At 41.6% G+C, this 24,456-nt stretch overlaps 1 protein-coding gene across 2 annotated transcripts in view; it reads right to left on the reverse strand.

Annotated features, from left to right (window-relative positions):
* CDC73 (cell division cycle 73) overlaps window positions 1-24,456 on the reverse strand; it is a 180,990-nt gene that overhangs the window by 150,135 nt on the left and 6,399 nt on the right. For both annotated transcript variants that reach the window (XM_045026657.1, XM_045026656.1), the window contains exons 2-7: window positions 21,892-21,997; window positions 17,816-17,885; window positions 16,963-17,025; window positions 16,819-16,871; window positions 13,585-13,673; window positions 10,340-10,556 (exon numbers count right to left, since the gene is read on the reverse strand). In XM_045026657.1, coding sequence (XP_044882592.1) covers window positions 10,340-10,556; window positions 13,585-13,673; window positions 16,819-16,871; window positions 16,963-17,025; window positions 17,816-17,885; window positions 21,892-21,997 — 598 coding nt within the window. The remainder of the gene's footprint in view (window positions 1-10,339; window positions 10,557-13,584; window positions 13,674-16,818; window positions 16,872-16,962; window positions 17,026-17,815; window positions 17,886-21,891; window positions 21,998-24,456) is intronic.

Consider the following 24,456-nt stretch of genomic DNA (forward strand, 5'->3'; position numbering starts at 1 on the left):
AGACAGGGGCAAGTACCATGACCCAGGCTCTCCTGAGTTCTTAAAAAGATGCAAATTAAATTTGTAAATGATATAAAAAACTGGGAAGTATTATAAACCAGTTAACACAAAGGAAGTACACACAAATCATAGCCACAGACAATCAAAAATATTGGCAAGCAATAACATGGTATTGTGTCAATTAATGCTGCTGAGGGGAGAAGATAGTTTAGAATACCTATGCAACGGGAGGGAGAAATCGGGAAAGCAATAATGTTGGAGGATACCTAGGCATGATGGATATCCAATTAGACAGGCGTGCAGTGCAACAGAACAAAAACACAGTGATGTAGTTGTGTGCTGTATACACACACAATCATCAAAGCTACAGGTAGGAAAGCAGTAGTCCCTCTTTATACAGTCCAAATGTGACCAGCTCTAGAATGTCTCATTCAGCAGCACCTCATCACCCCCTCCCCCCCAAACACACGAAAGAGTTCAGAGAAGCAAAACTGGTAAGTTGACTGATTTATGAATCAAGATTAGAGTTCAATACATATAGCTTATTTAAGGGTGTCTTACAAATGAAAAAAGTGGGGTTGTGCCCAATTTGCTTCTAAATGACAAAAAATTGCACTTGAAAAAAAAAAAACAGTATCACATACGATCTACCCTATTTTCCAAGGAAGACTATAGATAACAGAGGGATTAGCAGAACATCACAAGTGAAAGGAGAAAAGTTTTAATTAGATAGTTTAAAACCCTGTGTTGAAATACATTCCTAATCGTTGGGAAAAACTAACTTCCTCTGGTAAAAATCCAAACACTTCCTTCCATCCCTTCAACTGAGGGTTGAGAAAACACCTGCTCCACTGCACTAATCCTCCTGGGAATTCTCCAGCGAGAGCAGGGAAGATGAAATAGATAGTTGTGAATTTCTCAAGCAGGAGTTTTATTTGTTTGGGGGGGTTATAAACTCTTTCAGGTCTTCTTTATACATCATAATAAAAACAGAGGACAGTCTTTTTTTCCTTTGCAAGTTCTTCTTGGGGTCTGCAACTAAAGGAAACTTAGCATACACAAATATTGGAAAGGTGAAAACATCCACAATGGAGAGGATGGTGAATGAGGGGTATAACCAGCAATGATAGAATGAAATTTTCCCTTCCTAAATGTATGAGTATCAGGATCAGACGATCTGATAGTCTCCCAAGCAAAGTGAGAAAGCCTCAGTGCTTGTAACATTTATAGCTAGGTTGGACAAAGCACTGGTAAGTGTTCTGAAGGGAACAATCCTGCATTGGCAAGGAGATAAGTCATTTCCACCTGTAAACTCTCATCAATCTGTAAGATACAGCCTCCAAAAAAGGACTTTTATATAATTGTGACCATATAACAAGTTGTAATGTTTAAGAATTGTTCTGGATAAGTGTTACCACCACCTATGTGTGCAAGGCATCTTAAATTCTTACATTCTTTAATTTTGTACAAAACTACTTCCCTTTGGGCAAGGTTTTAACTCAGATCCACATTTCCCATCTCCAGTTTCTATAGTTCTACGCCAATGCTCTGTTCTCCCTTCAGATTTCCCCACAGACAACAACAGAAATTCAGTACAGGTAGACAAAGAATAATATCTGCAATGATCTGTTGTTCAAATCCAAGTGGGTAATCTTTTCTCTTGTATTCAGTGTAGTTGTAGCCATGTTAGGCCTAGGATATTAAAGAGAAAAGGTAGGTAAGGTAATATCTTTTAGTGGACCAACTTCTGTGGTTGAGAGAGAGAAGCTTTCGAGCAAGAGCAGAAGTTGGTCCAATAAAACATATTACCTCACCCACCTTGTCTCTCTAATCTTTCCTCTTGGCCTTCTGCTGCCCTATGGTGAAACTCACCAGGCACAGAGGGTTGGTCTGAGGCCTTTTGTGTCACTTAAGACTCATATTAGGGCAGTTTGGTTCCACATCCAGGCCTCCAGAGTGAGACTTACACTTGCAGCAGATATAGCAATTTCCTGAAAAATCTCTGGGAGATCTTACAGTATCATTGGGGGCCAGGGATTGTATGTAATTCCAGGGCAGAGGGTAATCACAGCTCTCCAGGAAATAAAAAGAGTGGAGGGTTACTAGGCAAATTCATTCAGGTCCCCACCTTTTGGGGAGACTCGCCTATCCTCGTTCAAAGGGGATTCTCCAAAGGCCAAGAGACAAAGAAAGGATAAATAGACTGAGTTTAAACTGACTCAGAACTTTCCTTTCTGATCCAGCAAAGGGACAGCTCCTTCTGTCCAAGGGGTGGGCACCAATTCTTAGGGAAGGCCTGGAAGAACTGACACTTACCAGAGGCCTTGTGGAGATAGGTGGTGATTTCTAGTAAGCATGTGTGTAGGTTCTTTTACTGTTTTCTCTGTAATGCTTTTACCCTAAGAATAAAGATGCTTGCTTACAATACGCTGTGTGGTAACTTAAAACCACAGGCAATTACCTTATTCATTGCCTTCAAAGAGAAAGCAAAGCGGAGATGCTGGTCTGTTTAGGAAGCTTGTCTTGATTGGGATATCACAGTATAGGCAGTGAACTGTGAGGTCTGGAAATACCCATCAGGAGGGAGAGAGATGCCTCCCTGCCCAAGAGAGGTGCCAGCTGGAAGTCTGGGAATGGATGCCCTTACTGGACTACGGAGATGACTGGTGCAGTTGTCCTGAACTGTGAAAGCATCGATCCCAACAAAGAAGGGATTTAGGAGCCCATCAAGAGATGGGTCATGAAATCCACAAAGCCAGTAGCTAGGAACTCCCAGCATAAGCATCATAAAAATGGATATAGCAACCATTCCAGCTTGTTGGCTAATGTAGAGACCATGGAAGGACTGTGGTGCAGTCCTTCCAGTCTTCCCAGAGGTTGGCTGGTATGGGAAAAGAATGGGGCTAGCTAATGTTCCCTCAATCCTTTGGGTATGACAATCTCATGTAGAAAAAGTAACTTTGAAACATCCTATATTTTAGATTGTGGAAAAATATTCCACAATAAAACATGAATAAAAAGCTCTCACTGTAGTTAATGTTGGAGTTCACAGACTTATGGTCAGAAGGGACCATTATGATCATCTAGTCTGACCTCCTGCACAATGCAGGCCACAGAATCTCACCCACCCACTCCTGTAACAAACCCCTAACCTATGTCTGAGTTACTGAAGTCCTCAAATCGTGGTTTTTCTCCAAGGTGCAGAGAATCCTCCAGCAAGTGACCCGTGCCCCATGCTGCAGAGGAAGGCGAAAACCCCCCATGGCCCCTGCCAATCTTCCCTGGAGGAAAATTCCTTCCCGACCCCAAATATGGCGATCAGTTAAACCCTGAACATGTGGGCAAGACTCACCAGCCAGCACCCAGGAAAACTGTTTGCAGTACATTTGGAAATGGGTTATAGAGGAAAAAGGGATAAAAACATGGAAGAGCACAGGGAGTTCTCAAAAAACCCTGTTCCCAGGAGAATTGGAGGTTTACTTTAAAAAGTACATAAATACACAAGCATAATCATAGAGCATTTGTTAGAGTTCAATTCTGAGATTTTTCCTCACACAACTCCCACATGTTCAACCCAACCTACTGAGTTACACACTGCTTAGTACCTGAGAAATATTTCTGGGCATGCTGTGAGAAAAGGTTTTTAAGCTGGGTACATCAAAAACCACTGAGATGGAAAGACTCCCTGCCAATATTCCTGTGAACTCTGCAGCTCTTCCTTCCAGCTCCAGCATGAACTAATTTAATTTGTTATAAAGGAAGAATAAGTGCCACTAACCCTCTGATGGTATAGACTGAACAGAGGAAATGCTCTTTGTTTACAGACTGGTCACTGAAATCTGCTGTGGGCAGAATTCTAATGCTCAATTGTCACAGGTTATTTTGGAAGGTGGGGGGGAATGGGGTGAAAGGAATTAATTAATGAATAACTGTTTCAGCAAAAGGTAAGGGTTTCCTCAAGAGTTCAGCTCTTTGTTTTACAAAATAAAGTTCAGATACCTGAAATCAAGTTTCCCTTCTTGTCTGGTTTACTGCTGGAGAAATTCTATGCCACTGCACATGCACAGAATTCATGTCCTCTGCAGACTTTTTTTCTCTGAAGAAAACACATTCTGCCTGAGAGGTGCTGCAGTTATGCCTTTCACCCAGCAGGGGCTACTCTGGCACCACAACAGAGGGCAGCTGGCTCACTAGCAGCTACGAAGGAAGGAAGGAAAGCCTGCATTCCTCACAGCACCCTGCTCACAGGGCTAAGTGAGGAGGCATGGGATATGCGGGAGGGACAGAGAGAGCGGGGCACACAGAGCTGCAGGGGGCCACAGATTGGGGTTCAGAAGGGCTAGTGCAAGGGGACAGACTGGGACAGGGGCACAATGGGAATTGGGGTGCAGGGCTATATGGGGATGGGGATGGCTGAGTGGAAGTGCAAAGACATAGGGACAGGGTAGCTGAGTGGGGGTGCAGGGACACATGAAGACAGTGGAGGAGACATGCCTGACTGAATGGGAAAAGCTAGCGGTCAGCCACGGTCTGAATGGGGAAGGCTCCCCAACTCCTTAACAATCCTTCCGCCTCCCCTCCCAGCCAAAAAACCCATACTTCTCCCACCCATAGCCAACAAACCCTCCAGGTTCACTCCCAGTCTCCTTCCCTCTCCCTCAGCTCCATTACCCTGGACTCCCCCAAGCCTTGGCACTGCTTCTGTGGGGTGTGGAAAATACATTTCAGGATTGTAGTTTAAATGAATTATTACTCAAAGTTCTGTATTAATATGCCTAGTAAGGAATCTATGTATCAAAAAACATTTGCTGAATCTTTTTTGTTGTATTATTACAGACATACTTGCTGACAGGCATTTTGAAATAAATTACCAAAATAATTTAAACTGACGTGATTGTAGTATTTTGACAAATAAAATATGCAGAATTTTACAGAATTTTACAATATTGTGCGCAGAACTTTTAAATTTTTGGCACAGAATTCCCCCAGGTGTATGGTATACATCTTTGGAGAAGGAAACCAACACCCATTATTCTCAATGTTTTATTCTGTAGCTGCTCTACTTAAAGGTCCAATCTTAAATTATTGTCGACAGAGTATAAATCCACTCTGGTAAAAAATGTTGTCTAGCTGAAGAACTTACAATGGGAATCTCTTATTAATTTTTTTCTGAAGATTTGTAGCATTACAAATGTGAATATCATTTCTGGCATATGTGAACCAGTCAATATTTCAGTTCAAATTCTTTGAAATTATATAAATATCTGACAAGTCTAACCTTCTCTCTAGAAATAGATTTAGTTGTCAATAAAGTGACTACAATGGCAAGACCTCATGCCACCTAATTTGGTGAATGTCAATGCTTCAGACTACATTAACTGCATGCTTTACAAATCTCTTTGCAAAGGAAAATGCTATTTACTATCACTGAAGTAGAAGCAAGATCTACGGTAGCAAGACTTGTCCAATTTAAGGGGAAGGTTGATCCTTAATCTAATTAGAAATAAACGTACATATTTCATTTCTGTTGAAAACATTTTTAACTACTCTTTCAGTAACACCTAAATTTACTATACCTGAAAAAAAGTGAATTCCTCTAATACCTCTGTTTACTTTGTGCATTTGACAGTACTTTGCATATAGTTTCCACTTTGTGTTGGTCTTTCACACAAGGTAAGAAAAATGCCTTAAAACAGGAAATTGTGGCTGTAAAGAAAAAAATTCAAACACTTGTAAAGCAACTGAGAAGCACATGTAATGTTGGAAACTACTTAATCTGTCTTAAAAGTTGACTAAAGTTCAAGTTGGTAGTGTCCCTTTAAGACAAGTAAAATCAACTGTGTTCCCAATTAGATGCTTTCACTCTAACCTGAAGATATGCAACACTGCAAAACTGATTCTAAACAATTTCTCTTCCAAAGTACAGTTAAACCCTGTTATCTCGACGGCCTAGGGGTTTGCCAAAAGCCATCGAGATAACCAATGATCGAGATAAACCCCTATCCACCCCCCCACCCCCTCCCTGCCCCCTTACCGCGCTGCCTGCACGTGGCTGGATCCGGCAAAGCGGAGCCGGGCGGACGGACGGACGGGCGGGGAAGCGGAGCCGGCGGGCGGGCGGCAGGCGAAGCCGGGACCAGGTATGTGGGGCGGGGACGGGCAGGGACCAGGTATGCGGGCCGGGCGGGCGGGGACAGGCAGGGACCGGGTATGCGGGGCGGGGAAGCGGGGACCGGCGGGCGGGGAAGCGGAGCCGGCGGGCGGGGAAGCGGAGCCGGCGGGCGGGCGGCAGGAGAAGCCGGGACCAGGTATGTGGGGCGGGGACGGGCGGGGACGGGCAGGGACCAGGTATGCGGGCCGGGCGGGCGGGCGGGGACAGGCAGGGACCGGGTATGCGGGGGCGGGGAAGCGGGGACCGGCGGGCGGGGAAGCGGAGCCGGCGGGCGGGCGGCAGGAGAAGCCGGGACCAGGTATGTGGGGCGGGGACGGGCGGGGACGGGCAGGGACCGGGTATGCGGGGCGGGGAAGCGGGGACCGGCGGGCGGGGAAGCGGGGACCGGCGGGCGGGCGGCAGGAGAAGCCGGGACCAGGTATGTGGGGCGGGGACGGGCGGGGACGGGCAGGGACCAGGTATGCGGGCCGGGCGGGCGGGGACAGGCAGGGACCGGGTATGCGGGGGCGGGGAAGCGGGGACCGGCGGGCGGGGAAGCGGAGCCGGCGGGCGGGCGGCAGGAGAAGCCGGGACCAGGTATGTGGGGCGGGGACGGGCGGGGACGGGCAGGGACCGGGTATGCGGGGCGGGGAAGCGGGGACCGGCGGGCGGGGAAGCGGAGCCGGCGGGCGGGCGGCAGGAGAAGCCGGGACCAGGTATGTGGGGCGGGGACGGGCGGGGACGGGCAGGGACCGGGTATGCGGGGCGGGGAAGCGGGGACCGGCGGGCGGGGAAGCGGAGCCGGCGGGCGGGCGGCAGGAGAAGCCGGGACCAGGTATGTGGGGCGGGGACGGGCAGGGACCAGGTATGCGGGCCGGGCGGGCGGGCGGGGACAGGCAGGGACCGGGTATGCGGGGGCGGGGAAGCGGGGACCGGCGGGCGGGGAAGCGGAGCCGGCGGGCGGGCGGCAGGAGAAGCCGGGACCAGGTATGTGGGGCGGGGACGGGCGGGGACGGGCAGGGACCGGGTATGCGGGGCCGGGCGGGCGGGCGGCGAAGCGAAGCCGGGCGGAGGGGCGGGCGGCAAAGCGGGGAGCCGGGCGGGCAGGCGGCAGGCAAAGCGGGGACCAGGTATGCGGGGACGGGCTGGCAGGGACGGGCAGGGACCGGGTATGCGGGGCCGGGCGGGCGGGGACGGGCAGGGACCGGGTATGCGGGGGTGGGCGGGCGGCTGGGGACGCGGGGAGCGGGCGGCTGGGGAACCGCGCGGCTGGAGAGCCAGGGAGCGGGTGGCTGGGGACGCGGGGAGCCGGGCTCGAGATATTAGGGTTGGGCAAATCGACATAACAGATGAGAAGCCCATAAGATAAAGAGGGAGTTTGGCGGTTCCACTTCTAAAACCTCGAGTTAATAGGATTGGCAAGTTAACCGAGGTCGACATAAATGGGTTCGACTGTAGTTCCAAAAGTGAGCTGCTTTAAAGGAAAAATAGGCTAAATAACTGATATCATTAAGTGTGGTTTGGCTCTGAAACATGATTATACAAAAATGGCACCTACTTAACAAATCTGTTCCTTTGTGTATTTGGTCATATCTGCCAACTTCTATGACTAAAGTTATTACAGTTTTTCACTCCTGTTGGTCTACCAGAAAAAAACGCAGCAAAGACTGAATGAATCAAATTCTATTCCAATTTCCACAGAATTCTTCACTGAGGGCAGGTCTACACTACAACCAGGATCAACGCTCTGAGATCGATCCACCAGCAGTTGATTTAGCAAGTCTAATAAAGACCCATAAAATTGACTGCAGATCACTCTCCAGTCAACCCCTGTACTCTACCCCCAACAAAGAGAGTAAGGTAAGTCGACAGGACCCCCCCACAGGCTTATTCATGTAGCTAGAGTTGTGTAGCATAGGTTGACTTACCACAGTAGTGTAGACATAGGCTAAATTGCAGTCATTTAAACTTTTGTAAACTAATTGGGTGGCACCAAACCTATATTACTGGCAGTGATGCTCAGTGTTCAAAACCCAGGCAGAATGATCAGCTAGGATATTTTTTTAAGCTTGTGGACTGAATATATCTGATCTACGAACTGTGGACACATTATAATCATGGAAGACCATACTATCATTTTTACACCATCACTTTTCCAAGCCCAAGCACACAAACAAATTTGGCAGGGTTTTTTGTTTGTTTGTTTTAAATCATTTCTATGATGGCAAGATGTGGTTACTTTCATGTTCAATTGGTATAGCCAAGTAACCTTGTCTTTAGTTGATTATTTCTCACACCTACATAGTACACCTTGAGCTATTGATAAAACAAGGCCGGCCCAAAACCTGCACTGAGAACTGTGCCAGTAGAGTCCTAGAAAGAGATCAGTTTCTCTGCCCTTCCACTTTACATCACTGCTCCATATACCCCCAAGAGATCCTAAGATTTGATCAGTCTCTATTACTGACCTCAGGAACCCACTGCTCTCCCCTGGTTCCTATGGGTAGATTGGAAATGAAGAATCTCTATCATCCTCATTCTCTTCTACAGATTGGTCGCAAAGTGGTCCCATGGAAGAGGACAAGATTAGTGACAACCCATATGCCTCATCCTTGCTTTCTCCCCCTACCTTTGTGGGGAGGCCTGTATTAGAATCTGCCAAACTTCACTACTCCCTGACTCCCTTCCACAGCAGAGCTTCTTGGGTGTGACTCCCACCTCCTCCCCTAAACCAGCTCCACATGCTAAATCACATGCTAAGGATGGGGATGGTCCCTCTAGATCAGTGCAGGACTCTGGGGGAGGGAAAAAGCCACATAGGCTCCTGCAGTTTCTACATGTTTTCTGTAACAACTGCTAAAATCTTGAATATTCAAATTTTAATTTTGTTTAATAAGATAGATTGTTACTAACCCCATCCAGGGTCAAACAGCAGCAGGAACATGACTGGCTCTACAATATTATTTCAGAAAGACAGTGTTTAGGCATGAAAGCCAGAAGTGCAGCTCCATCACTCTTAACAATGACAATATATTGATGTTTATTCCTCTGAGTTTTCCCCTCCTTGTAAACCCCACCACCTAGGTCCAAAGACTAGAGGATTTTTTCATGTTATTACTCTCCCTGTCAATTTAATATCTTTTAGCTAACAAGTGGTTCAAACAAGGCAGAAATCTTCTGAGCATGACAATGAGCAGGACCCTTGCCAATTCTAGGGCTCACACCAGCTTTATTCCATGATGAGTTAAGATAAGGTGAACACGAAGCCCAAACTACTTTGCTTCCCTTTTAACTATTCCAGTTTAGATGCTACTAAGGCCACATCTACACTACCACTTATGTTGGCAAAACTTATGCCGCTCAAGGGTGTGAAAAAAAACACACCTCTGTAACTGACCTAAGTTTTGCTGGCATAAGTGGTAGTATGCACAGCGCTATGTTGACAGGAGAGCATCTCCCGCCAACACAGCTACTGCCACTTGTTGTGATTTTATTATGTCAACAGGAGAGCTCTCTCTGTATCAGTATAGCTGTGCCACTTTAAGCTTGCTGGAGTAGACATGGCCTAAGTTATCAGACAAATGACAAGGCCCAGTGTAATGAAGACAAAAATACTCTCTCTCAACTGAGCTTTTTCCAGATATGCCAATGGCCCTTCAGCCTACTGTTTTCCTGCCACACTGTGTTTTGTTAATCTTACTCCCCCCCCCCCCCCAATCAAATCTATTTCCATTTTGTAGGGGGGGAAAAAGCTCTAGGCACTGCCCATGGAGTTTAGGGCACGAAAGGTTGGGCAAGAGGGTAGAAATTGATTTAGCAATGCATTACAGAAACTCTTCAGATTTTTTTTTTTAAATCCTATCTTTAAATCCTACAAGTGACATGACCAAGAAGTCTAGTTATTTAAAAACTGGTAAAAGGATCATCTGAGCAGCAGTAACTTCAGTTACTATTTGTAGCTGTCAAGACAGAAAGGGTGGCAGAGAAAATTACAAAGATGAAAAGAGAATGAAATGGTTGTTACCTAGGTGTTATATCTGTATTAATTAATACATGTTAATATCATTCTGTTCAACTTAAAAACAAAACAAAAAAAACAAGGAAGGTTTTTTCCTAAATTACTCAACATGGGCAATGCATTTAGCCTTTAAATGCTGGTTCAAAAAAATTGATAACAAAAAGCATTACCTTGCCTGTGCTTTGTAAAATTGTAGTTCTTGTCCTCCACACTCTCTCCCTGCTGACAATGTCTCTGGTTACATCTACCTCCGCATCAACAAAACTTCTTTGTTTAAGAGCAGTTATGTCATCATCCAGATCTGTCTTGATTGTAGATCTTTTCTTCGCCATGATTTTTGCTTTGATAGCAGCAATTTTTTCCACAGACATGGCTTCAGACAAGGATCTAAACAAGAATATCAGAGGAGGCTGAGTAAAGGCATAAATCAGTTACAAGTTTTGTGTTCTGAAGTACATATGAACAATCAGCCTTGATTTCCTCCCAAACTACTAGAAGTTCACATCTGTGCCATACATCATAAGGTGGTCTCCGCAGAGACATCAGCACTGCTACTTTCGCCATTAGAGCCATTCCCTGACAGATGACTTCCCAATTAATTTAAAAACATCACAAGAAAACTAACACAATATACAGAGCGAGAGAGAGATGCCAACACTTATGAAATGTACAGCCCTGGGACTAAAGGCTTCAGGTTACTGTATGGACAACACTTGTCCCTCTGTCACCCACAAATGTATATCGTTCAAGTTACCTGTCTATTCAATCCTTGGCCACTGCTCGTGTTGGTAAGAAGAGCCTAGTTTAGTACATGCTATGGTAGTAGTTTTGTTATGCTAAGAAGTGGACCGACATTACCAATTCATTTCACCCAGACCAAATAGTCAAGATGGCATTAAACTCTGTCGCTATGAACCTGTGCTGCATTTCAAAGAGTTCTTCTTCACCCAATATTTCCCCATCCTATATTTTTAAGTTGCATGTGTTTATGTTTTATGTTAACACATTTAATGTGTTGTGTTTATGTTTAAATGTAAACAAAATGAAACTCAGCTACCTGACAGCCTAACTCCAATTCAGATACTATCATTCTCAAGGTAAACTGCAGAATAAAATGAAAATTGAGTTAAGCAAAGAAGTCTGTGTAAGTGAATTTTCATTTTATTTTGCAGTTCACACTGGAAAAAGTGTATCTAATGAGCATCTGATTGGAAAGCATTCTATTTATGAAAGTAAGCTATGTAGAAAGGCATATGTTTGTGTAGTTTGTTATTTGTAGTAACTTAACTAATTCAACAGGTATGCACACACTTTAATACCTTTAAATATTATGTAACTTGCATTTTAAAAGAGTGTCTTTTGTACTATTAAAAAAATAAAAGACATGATACACAAAAATAATGAATAATCAGCAATCCTCATTGCAGCATTGCCTGGTACTCCACAGAACACTAAAGGCAGTTTGTGAAGCCATCCGAACATCAGGAACACCATGACCCTCAGTGACCTGACTCAGTACAAAGAGTAGGTCACTAAACTTTTTTAAGTTAGACAGTGATTAAGAATTCTTATTGCAGTTAGCCTTTAATTGCACCTATGCAGGTGGCAGTCTCCTTTATCAACAAAAGGTATGTTTTATCCTGGATTTAGGTGTTATTTGTGGATTCTAGACCATCACTTTGCCAGGCTCTGAAAGTTCTTTCAAAGCTAGTGGATAAGATGAACACTGGAATAGTAACAACTGATGCCTCCCTATCACACTGTCTGTAGAGTCTGAAGAAAGTTCACTTGGTAGGGAAAAGATATTTGCTGAAGTCTTGTTCATTGTGGCATTCATCACAGTATCTGAGCTCCTCACAAACTAAGTCATCCACCACATCCCCTTCAGATTTGGAAGGGATATCCTCATTTTTACAGCTGGGAAACTGAGGCACAGAAGAGATTAAGTGACTTGCACAAGGTCACCCAAGAAGTCTGTGGCAGAGATAACTGAATCCAGACCTTCTGAGTCCCAGTGCAGAGCCTTAATAAGACCACTTATCTGTCCATTTGCATGTCTATATAAACTGAAATAGAATGTGTTTAGCGTACAACTCTGGCATTCTCGATTACTGAATTCTTCAGTTTGAAGGGACAGAGAAATAATATACCTTTTTGCTCCACTAACTGGGACTGCTCCAATTAGAGCTCTAGGCTTTTTCAAATAGTTGGTTCAAAGTATTTTAGGGGCAAAGGGGGTATTTTTGTAACTTTTCAGAATGCTTTTCTTACTAAGAGCTCACCACTTCTAGAAACATTCTGCCTAGCTCTGAAGTGGACTGTTTGCTCTAGAACAGCTTGGCACCATTTTTATTCTTTCATAGCTGAGAAGTGCTAGAATAAGGAGACATCCAAATGCTCTGTCCCTTCCCCCAAGTCTCTTGAGTTTTCTTACTCAATTAGCCAATTAGAGTCTGACATATTCCCCAATGCCAAACCCAAGATGTTCAGAAATACAATAGAGTCTTTGCTCCATGCTTTAGCAATCTGCTCTAGGGAGGTAGGATGGGCCAAGGACAGAACTTGGAGGGATCCTGAGGTAATAATAAAAGGATAGGTCTAAGCAAGGAGAAAGTGGGTGGAGGGAAACGATGGGCAGTTATGCCCACAAAACCTAAAGCCTTTACATCAGCCAGGCTTTGCCATGGATCCATCAGCTTCTGTGCCCAGCTTTGGGGAAATCCAGTTTAAGGCTCTGAAGGATGTTCATCTGTATCCCTACAGAATTTTGTAGAGGTACAAAGGAAAAGGAAACTGCTGAGCTATTAGAATCCTTAAGATGCTGATGACTTCCTGTGGCAATGAAAGTCTTCCTTCTCTGTAGACTTCTCTGCAGAGCTTCATCTACACATATTATGGAAGAGCAATCCAATTTAGAGACCTAATAGGAGACTCATCTGTGCTTCAGCTTGCTTCTTGCAAGGTTTTACTCTTTCTAGAAGCACACATTCCTCAACACACATTCCTCAACAACTTTGGGTGTTGTTTTAAATGCAGGAGATAAAGGGTAGCTGCTGTCCTCGATGGTGTTTCCCATTTTATTAGCCTGTCTATATAATACTATGGCAGAAACAAGGAAAAAGGAAAACACTAGTCAGTGAGACAATCCACCAGTCTGATCATTTCTGGGTGCTGACTGATCAGTCACTGCTGTGAAGTTACCCCTCCAAAACAGGAGAATGACCTCCAATCACATGAAGCTCTGCCACAGTCTGATGGCTGACATTTTTCCACAGACAGTTTTTCTGCAGAAATCCAGGGAACCCCTCAGTGGGGCTACTGGGACATACACTTGAGAACAGATGAAATAACTGGTCGGCTTTACAGTCCTTAAAACTAGCAATTACTACCCCAGGAGTGAAATAAGATTTCTTACCTGATCTGCTCTGTCTGCACAATACCCTCTTTATGCCCCTCCAACCGAGCTGCCAGCCGCTCCTTGTCAAGACGCACACACTCTTCATCCTAGTAGCAATAGCAATGTTTATTTATAAAGCAGCTTCAGTACAATCTCTCTGCCCTCTCTGAAAGCAAGATTAAAACTGAAACTTCACAGAAATCAGCATGTTTAACTTTCTATGACTAGACAAATTCCTTGCCAATCTGGTGTAGTTTTGTAGCCATACTGCACGGATGAATTGCCGAGTGGTAGACTACTAAAAATTGATTCTTGAAAGAAAGAAAACACCGAGTAGTTAACAACTACAGAAAGCTACAAGTCACCTCTTGAAAGTCACAGACAACAATTTAAAGAATGGCTTCTATGTTGGCTGCCAGAGCACATATTTCTTGAAATATGGAATTCCATCATCTCACTTTCCCTCCCAAACAAAATTTAAAAGGTATTTAAGATTTGCACAGATATTTAAGTGATGTATAAGCACAGAGAAAGCCAAATTTAGTTTATATCCTGATGCAGATCCTCTCCAAATGGCACTCCCAAAACAAATTAAATTAACTAGTTAAAAAAAAAAAAAAAGCCAGATTCTCTTGTTGAACTGTGCTTAAGGCAGAAATGTAGTGGGAAGAAGCAGCAAAGGTGGGCTTATGCCATCTTTTTAGCTTTTTGAACTTAGGGCTGGTCAAAGTCAGTTTGGCACCCAAAAAATCTTAAAGCAGCATCAAGTCTGTTCCAAGTTGCATCCCACTTCCTATAGCTTGAAGGGGCAGTTGTGACAGTTATAAATCACTGGAGCACAGTGTAGCTAGCCAAACTCCTACATCAGGCAGATATGGAGTCACTACACAGGGAGAATCCCCAGGTAGCTGGTTAAACAGGCTTTATAGACTTTGAGCTGCTAGAACAGCACAGTGTTTTCTTTAAGAACTATTTACAAAGAGGTCTGGTTAATTCTGAAGACCATGATAAGAAATCTGCAGTACCACTGAAGTGAAGCAGAACCATAACTTGATCGGATAATGCACTAAAGTTGTAGATCACTAGTACTCCATCGCACTGCCCCCTAACATCTTTGCTCCATAGGAGTAGAGTCTTTGCACACTACTTACAGCTTCTCAAGCCACTGCACCCAAGCACAAATAATGCTCCAATCAAATGTCTATTGAAGAGCTGAAGTGGTTGCAAAGATTAGCTCCTTCTGAGACGCAAATCCAGAGCAACAGCTGTAAACTGATGTGGCATCTCCCTGTTTATTTTACAAATAATTGCAAGGCATAACTGCTAATTGAAAAAGGGTCTCCCAGACATTAGTGTGAATTAATGAGGTTGTACTGTATGCTGTCTATTAGAAGGTGAAGAACTGAAGTTAAACATCTGTGACAACTGTTAACATACTGATGTGGGCCCCTGAGCGGAAGATGTTTATCCAAGAAAGCAACAGAAACACAGTTTCTTTAACATTAACTTTAAGAAACAGGTATCTCCCCACCCCCCAGTTAATTTAAATGGGTCTAACTGATTTTTCAAAAAGATTATTTGCATCCATCAAGTTGCACACAACAAATTCTTTGCAGTGACCACTAATCAGCACGGGTTAGCCTTAAATTAATTAGCTTTTAATTATTTTGTTATTTTCATCAGCAGGGTAGGTAAACCGAGCAATCATACGAAACAACGAGGCCACAGGAAAGAATGAGGACAGACAGGATCCATCTATATTCCAAGAACCACTTTTCAGAGAACCTGGTTACAGAGTTGTCTCCTGAACAGAGCTGCACAGATCAAGACTGCAGCATGGTTCCAGAATATACTTAAACCAGAGTTTAGTCTACACAAGATGGAACTGTCCAGAGACAACTGGGTGCCTATACTGTGCTGCAAAGGTCTTGGTCTGTCCAATCTTGTTTTAACTATATCACAACATACCTGTGATGTAAACATAAAAAATGGGCAAAACATAGCATAGACAAGCCCTTAAAGTGAAGCTATGTTGCATGCTTTTCTACATCTGAAAATGAAGCAAAAATTGGTAGAGAAACTGTTAGTAAATCATATACTCAATTACTAATATTAGTGCTGCTTGAATCACTCATCTACTAAGCACCAGGCTAGTGAAAGAGTGGAATAATTTGCAGTAGCTTCACTAACAGTGAGCACATTTAATCCACTTTATCAGCAATGGCACCACCTCCCTAAATCTTTTGAGGATGACTGTACTGTCAAACAAGTTACTTTTCCACAGCAAAATGGTAAAAATAAGTCATGATTTTAGTTTAAAATAGGACAAGTTACAGGACAATATTTTAATTGTTTGCTATGGAAAATAGCAAGGAACATTTAGTAATATTTAACTGGTAGTTTCAGACCACCTAAAAAGAAGCCTATAATACACAGGATGTACAGCCAATTTCATAGAGGAATCTTAGCAACCAACTGACCAGGATGACACAAAAAGGTAACTGAGAAAAAACATTAAATCAGATTTTGTCACAGAATCATGGTCTTGACTGTAAGTAATGCTAGCCACTTCCTAATTGAATAAATAAATGTAATATATTGCTTTGAAGATGCACTTGTGTAAGTACACCATTAAATGAACTGTCAGGATGTCAGATCAGACAAATGGTAACAACGGTGGACTGTAGTTTCACATGTTACCAAGAGCACTGCAGTATTAGAGCAGGTAAACCAAGTATGATAAGGATCCATTAACAAACACACCTAGAATAATGATGGGAAGATGTAAATTAAAGGTCAAATGCTTTGGTCTTGAATGGGGAAGTAAGAGTAGCTACATGTTAAGAGGATGAAATGTGCCTAGGTTTTTTTAATTCCAGTAATTAGGATTTAGGTCCCAATCCTTCAGCCCTTATTCAAGCAACTAGGTTAACTTCCAGCCATGTGATACAAAATATACATCCGTGATCTATAAAGTTGCATATTTCCCCTCTTATACTACAGACCACTTAAATGTGTTAGAATTTAAAGCCAGTAAAGTCAAACATCAAAGTTCAAAGGAGAAGCTGAAATTCCTACTAAGTATTGGTGCACAGTCTCCATTTAATTCACATAAACAACTCCCATTCACATTAATAGGAGAAGTATGTGAACCTACAGGAAAGAAAGTTTATCTAAATTATATCATCAGATAAAAAAATCTAGTTAGTCCCAGAAGAAACTCAGATGGATGACATTAGTCATTTGCATTACCTCTATTCTTGGTTTCTTTGCTTCTGCTAATATTTCATCTGCCGCTCTTTTAACTAAAGGGGAAAAAAAAGGTAATTAAAAATGCAGAATCGTGGTGGGCTTTCATAAAATTCATACCAACACTGCTTAGCAGTTAAATCATACCTTGAGTGGATCGCTGAAGACCAATTTCAAGTGGTGCACTTCTGTCTATACTTGATGACGTTGCTAAGGTTCAAACACAAAATTGTATGTAAGTATTCAAAGATGTGAGCAAAGGAAGCAAACAGCACTGCAAAGGTAACAAATATTTTGTAATCTGGAATCAACTCTCTCTGTAAATTCACTTACATTTGTAAGAGGAATTTAAACTAATGGCCCCCACTGAAATAAAAGCATGCTTATCATACATATCACAAAAAGTGAGTAGCGTCAAATTCCAATTTACTAAAAAAATACAGTACTACAAGAAAAACTGCAGAAAAAATATTGAACACACAACATGCATTAGTATTCATCTACAGACAGGCTAACATATTCAAGCACCTCTCTTCTCTGACTATAGGTAACCTAGATTTTAATGCTGGAAGACCATACAAATTGCTATGCTGCTAATGAACAAGTGTTAGCATGTAATATATCATTTTAGCAAACTGTAGGACTCATACTCTCAATTCTGGTATAGGACATGTGTGGTGTTACTGAATAGGTCTTTGTCACAGTCTAGAAAAAAGTATATGCACATCCCTATCACACAGCAGCATTAACATCTGAAGAAGCTGTTGGCTGAGCTGTCACGGTTTTTATCATACAACTACTACTGACACACAGAGACAGACAAGTGAAATTTAGAACAAAGAGGTGGAAGAACACCTGTAAGCCCATTTGAACAGGCCTCATATTCTCCAACATATATACAGGTTCATATGTCCACTCTTGTTTAATCTCCCCCTCCCACTGCAAAAGTGAAGCAGTAAAATGCAGTATAGCGGTGCTAAAAAGGAAGAACTTCACTCACATGTTTCCCCATTTAGGTACGCAAGTAGATCTTTTCTGTCAGGTCTTCTTACCACAGGAATGTTTTCAGTCTGAAAAGAATTAAAGATTTTATTTTAGATAGACCACATCCAAAAACAGGATGCCTCAGAACAAAACCCAAAATAATATGACATGTATAAAGTTTGTGGGGAAGCCATTTCCTTTATTTAGAAGTTGCTGTTCACAGATACAATTTATTTACAATATAATTTGTGTAAGATCTTTTGGAAATGGAGAGGTGAAGAATCCTCATCTACTAGGTTTTCTAACAACTTTACCCACAGTGCTTAGTAACTATACAATGACATGCAAGCTGTTTTTGTGGAAAAAAAACTGTTGTTGGCAACACATGATAAAACAGAACCACTAAGTTTCATGTCTTTTTCCTTTTAAATTGTTCACAAGAATGATCTTATTTTTCAAAGTTTTCTTTTACAATAAATCTGTTGAGTATTTGAGTTTAAAATTAAGCATTTGCACATAAAGCAATGCTTCATCAGGAAATGAATTATTTCATAAAATGAACCAAGTGAGGAAGGCTTTTTTTCTCTTGGCACTTGCCATGGTTCCTGCATGGTTACACAGTAAACCATAAGCTAAAATAGGAAGAAGAGAAAGGGCTATTAAGCTTTATCCCCAGCCTACCCAAACACTTTCAATAACATATTAAAAAAAATACAGCTGGCTCCACTTAAATGCATAATGGTACGTGTAACACCAATGTACTGTCTAGGTCAGCAGCCAACAGATTGCAATTACTTTTCAAGCATCAAGGAATGTTCTAGGTACATCACAAAATAAATATTAGGCAGCTGCTCAGCATTGGTGGATGCATAATTCATTTAAGCTGCATTCAAAATTCAAGGTGCACATGCTATTCTCAACTTAATTACTTCCAATAAATCAATGGCAACATTGGGCATATCATTTAACATTTTGGCTCATTTCTGGGATTATCTATGCCACCTGAAGTAAAATTCTGGTAGACAGATTTCATTCTAAATTGGTTAGAATTTCTGACTAACCGATTATTTTAGCCATCTGAGCATTTTGTTCCAATTTACATCACAGTAAATAGCTCCTATTTTGGATTTGGGTGCAGTCCTTTTGCAAGCAGTATGTCAAGGTAGTTTTATGATTATGTACCTAAGCAGAGTGTAGAATAAACTAAATTACCTTCAAGTAAAGTCTACTAGATGGAAACACTCTGCAGGTAAGCAAATGTTTAGCCTAAAAATCTTTACAGTATCTCCTTCAGTTTACTTGGTTTGTCACAAACATATGCTAGCTGAAAAAAAAAACATTAAAGTTATAGCCACTTGTCATAAACATACAGATAAGGGTAGCATAAAATCCCTCCTGAGCAGCTGTACTGAATCTTTACCTGTATGGGGTTAAGAAGCTCAAATAACCTGATTGGCACCTGACCAAAAGGGCCAATAAGGAAAGAAGATATTTTGAAATCTGGGGTGGAGGTTTTGTTTGGGCTCTCTTTGTTTGTTACCTCTCCCACAAGAGAAGCCAAGCAGGGACAACATCTCCTGAAAATATACCTGGAATAATCCATCTAAGAATTACAGAAATTGTAAGGGAGGCAAGGAAATGTGTTAGGTTATCTTTTGTTTTACCTTGTGAATTTTCCCTGTGCTAAGAGGGAGTTTTATTCCTGTTTTGTAATTGTGAAGCAGAGTCCAGAAGGGAGTTCTCTGTGTTTTAAATCTTTTTATTACCCTGTAAAGTTACCGTCCATCCTGATTCTGCAGGTGTGATTCTTTTACTTATTTTTTCTTTATAATAAAGTTCTTCTTTTAAGAACCTGATTGATTTTAGTGCCCTAAAGATAAAGGGTCTGGTTTGTACTTACATTAAAGGCAATTGTTTGATATATTATTCTCAAGCCTCCCCAGGAAAGGAGGGCAAGGGGGATAGGTAGTGGCCCCTCCCTGAATTTTCGTTTAAATCACTTGGTGGTGGCAGCAAGGACAAGAAAAGGAATTTGTGCCTTGGGGAAATTTTTAACCTAAACTGGTGTACTAAACTTAGGGGGTCTTTCATGCAGGTCCCCAAATCTGTACCTCAGAGTTCAGAGTGGGGAGGGAACCGACACTACCCAAGAACACACATCTGATCCTACATTTTTGCAGGGTCAGCCTCTCTCATTTTCATTTCAAGTTAAGAAAAAGCATTTATATTTCTCACACTAAATCAACTGCAAGTTACCATTAAGCTGTTAAAAATGAAACCTTAAAGACACTAAGTAAAAGACTGATCTTCAAAGGAGCAAAAGAAAGACAACGGCTTTTAATGTACAAACATTAGTGCTATTCTGGTTCTTTAGATGTACTAAATAGAAATTTTCTGAAAAAATAAGACCATATGTAACCAAAAGCCCTTATTTTGATAATTTAAACCCTGGTATTAAAAGCTATCACTAAACACACATAGCAGAGATTCTATGCTTCAACTGAGACACAGATTAATGAACCAATAAAACACACCTTGTCATGTCTTTCTGCTCAGTTTTGCCACTGTCTTAAGAACAAAAGAATATTTGTTTTTAAAATATGTTCAAATATATCAAATAATTTCTAGCTGCAAGACTAAGAATGGCAAAAAAAAACTTCCTGTTTTCAAGCTTACAAATAAGTAGTAATAGATTTTACATTTAACTCCCTCTTCCTACCCGAGTTCAGAATAGGAGAAAGATATGCGTGCTCAGTTTCCATATCCAGCACTGCTTCTGATTAGCATGCTATCCTTTAGTATTATGCATACTTTTCCACGTGATTTTGTAATCTTTTCTCTTAAATTCTCTTCTTTAAGACAATGTCAAAGTCCACATTAAAGTCCAGTATCAAAGGGGCAGCCGTGTTAGTCTGGATCTGTAAAAGCAGCAAAGAGTCCTGTGGCACCTTATAGACTAACAGACATATTGGAACATGAATGGGTATTCACCAACCGACGAAGTGGGTATTCACCCACGAAAGCTTATGCTCCAATATGTCTGTTAGTCTATAAGGTGCCACAGGAATCTTTGCTGCTTTTACACATTAAGTCCAGTACTCAGTGTGTCAGATATTATAATTACTGTGTACAGTGAATCATCTACTCATTCAATAAGAAAATTAAGAACAGGTGTCAGCGATTTTAGACACACAAGATGGGTGAGTGTTGGTCAAAGACGAGCTTTTGAGCTTCACAGAGATATTCTTCAGGTCAAAGATTTTAGTCAGTTTCAGTATTTCAGACTAACAGATGCTAACAGCATACAAAATATTGTACTAACTTGGATTAATGCTTATGAAGTATTCAAGAAAGAAGGTACAGGTCACAAAGTGATTTACTTGTACTGTCAATATTGAAGTATTAAAATATGACAGCCTTTTTCAGCAATCTAGTGATTATGCTGAAAGATATTCTATGCTCTTTACTAGTCCTGTATTGTTTTCCTCGTGCTACTCCAACCTCAGTCAGCAAGTGCTTTTTATGAAAATAAAATAAAATAAATAAATAAAAACTACTTCAGAGAGCATGTGTGAACAGGCTATAAACAACTTACCCCATCACTGTTGAAAAAGAATACAGAGCATCAAGGGAAGAACTAAGAGGAGTGAAACTGTTCTGCACAAGACTGGAGTGGACATTTAGTGAGAAAATGATGGAGATGTTTCAATATAAAAATGCAAATGGTTTCGATTTTTCAGAAGAGGAGATTACTACTGAACACTCTTATGTACCTAAAATTATAGCTTGGCTGTACCAATCAAGTAACAATTCCAGTTAGGTGAGGTGCGAAAACAATAATGCAAGTCACTGAAATCTATGCTTATTAAAGTTATGTTTTTACTGTTGTTCATGATTAAAACTATGGCATATCATGTTGTTAGCCAAGTAACTATCAAGAAACAGCTGAGTATTTGTACGTATGTTAGTTAATGTCACAGTAACTGTTCTCCTAATTTCCTGTAAATACTAACATGATCACAAAAATTATTAGCTGTCAAGCATGCACCCTCCAACTTTATTAAGGAACAAAGTTCCATGTGCTCTACTTACTGCAGCACGCCGGACGTAAACAGGATGTGAAAGGTGCACATTATTCAGCAGGAACAAGATAGAGTCCAAAGTGTAGTATTCCCTGGGCTGGCCCTCTTTCCCTGTCCTGTAACATCAAGGAACAGATTTTATTTACAACCATATTTCCTCACACATATACTCCTCATTAATCTTTGGTATACCAAGCTATTTAAAAAAACATTGAAAAGCCACTGATCAAATTTGTCAGCGAGTACAACAGATATTTTAATCAATCATTACCCACATACTTACAGCCTCTACATGGAATAGATTCAAAATTCCAAAAGTGAGTGGAGTAATTAGGTGCAAGAAAAGAAGCCAACTAATAAATAAAAGGTATAAAAGTATAGTTACTATTCTCGACAGCTATATAAGATTAATATTTGTTTTTCTTTTAAAAAGTTTTGGAAGACAAACCACTACTTCGTGTTTATTCCCCTAATTTTCAAAAGAGCTGCAATAACTTACTCAGACCCTTGGGGATGGGGGAGAGAGGCTGAGGAGATTTTCAACATACGTTAGGAAATAATTTAAAGTATTCTCCAGATGACTTGCTCTGGAGATAGACATGTAAAATCTTCACTGTACAATCTATGTTAGTGAAGAGCTCAGAGACTACAGAGTGTATCCTAAATATTTGAAGCACAAGAGTCTGGATATAAGCAAAATGTAAGGAATCCTCATAAGGAACATGATAGACAGCTATTCAGAAGATAAACCAGTAAGATGGAAATAAACTTACAAATGTATACTGGACTCCCAGATTGCTGGCATCAGACAATGTCATTTTTCAGCAACAGAGCTGCTAAAAGCACATTAGCAGTTCAGCCTGATCTTCAAAGTAACGTCTCTTTGCACAAGCAAATGACTTTTCCAGCATAGCTAAAAAAAACCTAAATAGCTTTTTCTGTGCCTTGTGACCAACTATCAATCATTAAGGTAGTACCTAGGGCTTGAAAACTCCACCCCAGAAGCAGCAAGCTTAGCAAGAGAAGATGGGGCATAAGGCAGAATTTTAGTTTATTGAGCCTTTGTGCTTTAAAGAGCACCTACCAAATATAAATCAATGTAGTAATGTGGTCCCAATGTTCCAGACACCTGTGCTCTACAGGTGCTATGACTGTTGCTTTATTAACAGTAGAGTGAAATTAACCAGACTGGTCAGTTTCAATGATACTATCAGGAAGCACAGATCAGCAGCCAAGCTATCAAGAATCATATTGGTGGGGGAAGAGGAGAAGAAGAGAGGGGTGTACAGCTTCAAATCGATTAGACACATACTAGCCAAGAGCTGGTTTTAAAGCTAGTGCCCAAAACCAGGTTTTAGGATCGGTACCCTGATAGAAATCCCAGCAACCTGCCAACCCCAGAAGCTGATGATGGTGAGAGGGAGGGGGCGGTCCCAAGTCACTGCCCCAGCAGCTTACTGATGGCCCCTCCCACTTATTTTCATCTTTTTTACCATTGGCTAGTAGATGTCTAGAACATTTCTTGAACCCTGGTAGTAATGAAAGCTCTTCCTCCATTCAACATCCCCCAGAAGTGATGTCATCCACAACAAATACCTGGTTTGTGCAGTAGTATTAGCACTTAAAAAAAAAATAATTCTAGATTGTCTCATTGTTTCTTTGAACTACTGCTTATCTCTATGTGATCAGGCATAATAGGCATTTTAGTCTGAGTTTGCAACTGATCAATAAAAAGGCAGAAAAAACTGCTAGATCTCTATTATTATACTGGCTGTGGATATGGTGTTACAAGATCACATTCTGACTTGCTGATTAGGCTATTTCGATGATCTAATAGCCATCACCAACTCGCCACAGTGCACTGGTACTTCATTGGTTAACCCCCATGAAAAAATTCCTACTCCCATTATGGGTGATGGGAAAGTTAGTACAGAGCAAGGACACTAAGATAAATCACACTAGCAGGAGGTGGGAGAAAGATAGGTAGGAGAGTGAGAGGCTGAAGAAGGAAAACCAGTCTGAACAGCACTTAGTGGGAAGGGCAAAACTGCCATTCAAGCAGCAGTTTTTAGTCCTTTTAGCCACTTCAGACTCACTTTGTAGCCCAAAAGCCAAATGGCAGCTTGGTCAATAAGCAAAGTATATAAATTAAAAATAAGTTGAAAGTGGCTGTTAGGTCATAAGCTACTGCTGAAAGGGCAAGTCAGAACAACACAGGAACCTTGAGAGAAAAAAAAGTTAGAAATGTATAATTTTCCATACTGTTATCACTTATCCTTTTTATAGGCACAACTTCTCACAGTAGAAGGACATTATATAAACCCCAGAATGTTTTTTTTTTCCCAAAACATGTTCTTAAATGCCAAGACTTTGCCTAAAAAAGATATTTAAATTTTAATTCCTTTGAAAGTCAGTTCCTCTCCTTGCTTACATGTCAAGACCTAAACTGAGGCTTTGGCTACACTTACACTTCAAAGCGCTGCCGCGGCAGCGCTTTGAAGCGCTAAGTGTAGTCAAAGCGCCAGCGCTGGGAGAAAGCTCTCCCAGCGCTGTCCGTACTCCACCTCCCTGTGGG

This window comes from Mauremys mutica, chromosome 8 (assembly GCF_020497125.1).
Source record: "Mauremys mutica isolate MM-2020 ecotype Southern chromosome 8, ASM2049712v1, whole genome shotgun sequence".
NCBI lineage: Eukaryota > Metazoa > Chordata > Testudines > Geoemydidae > Mauremys > Mauremys mutica.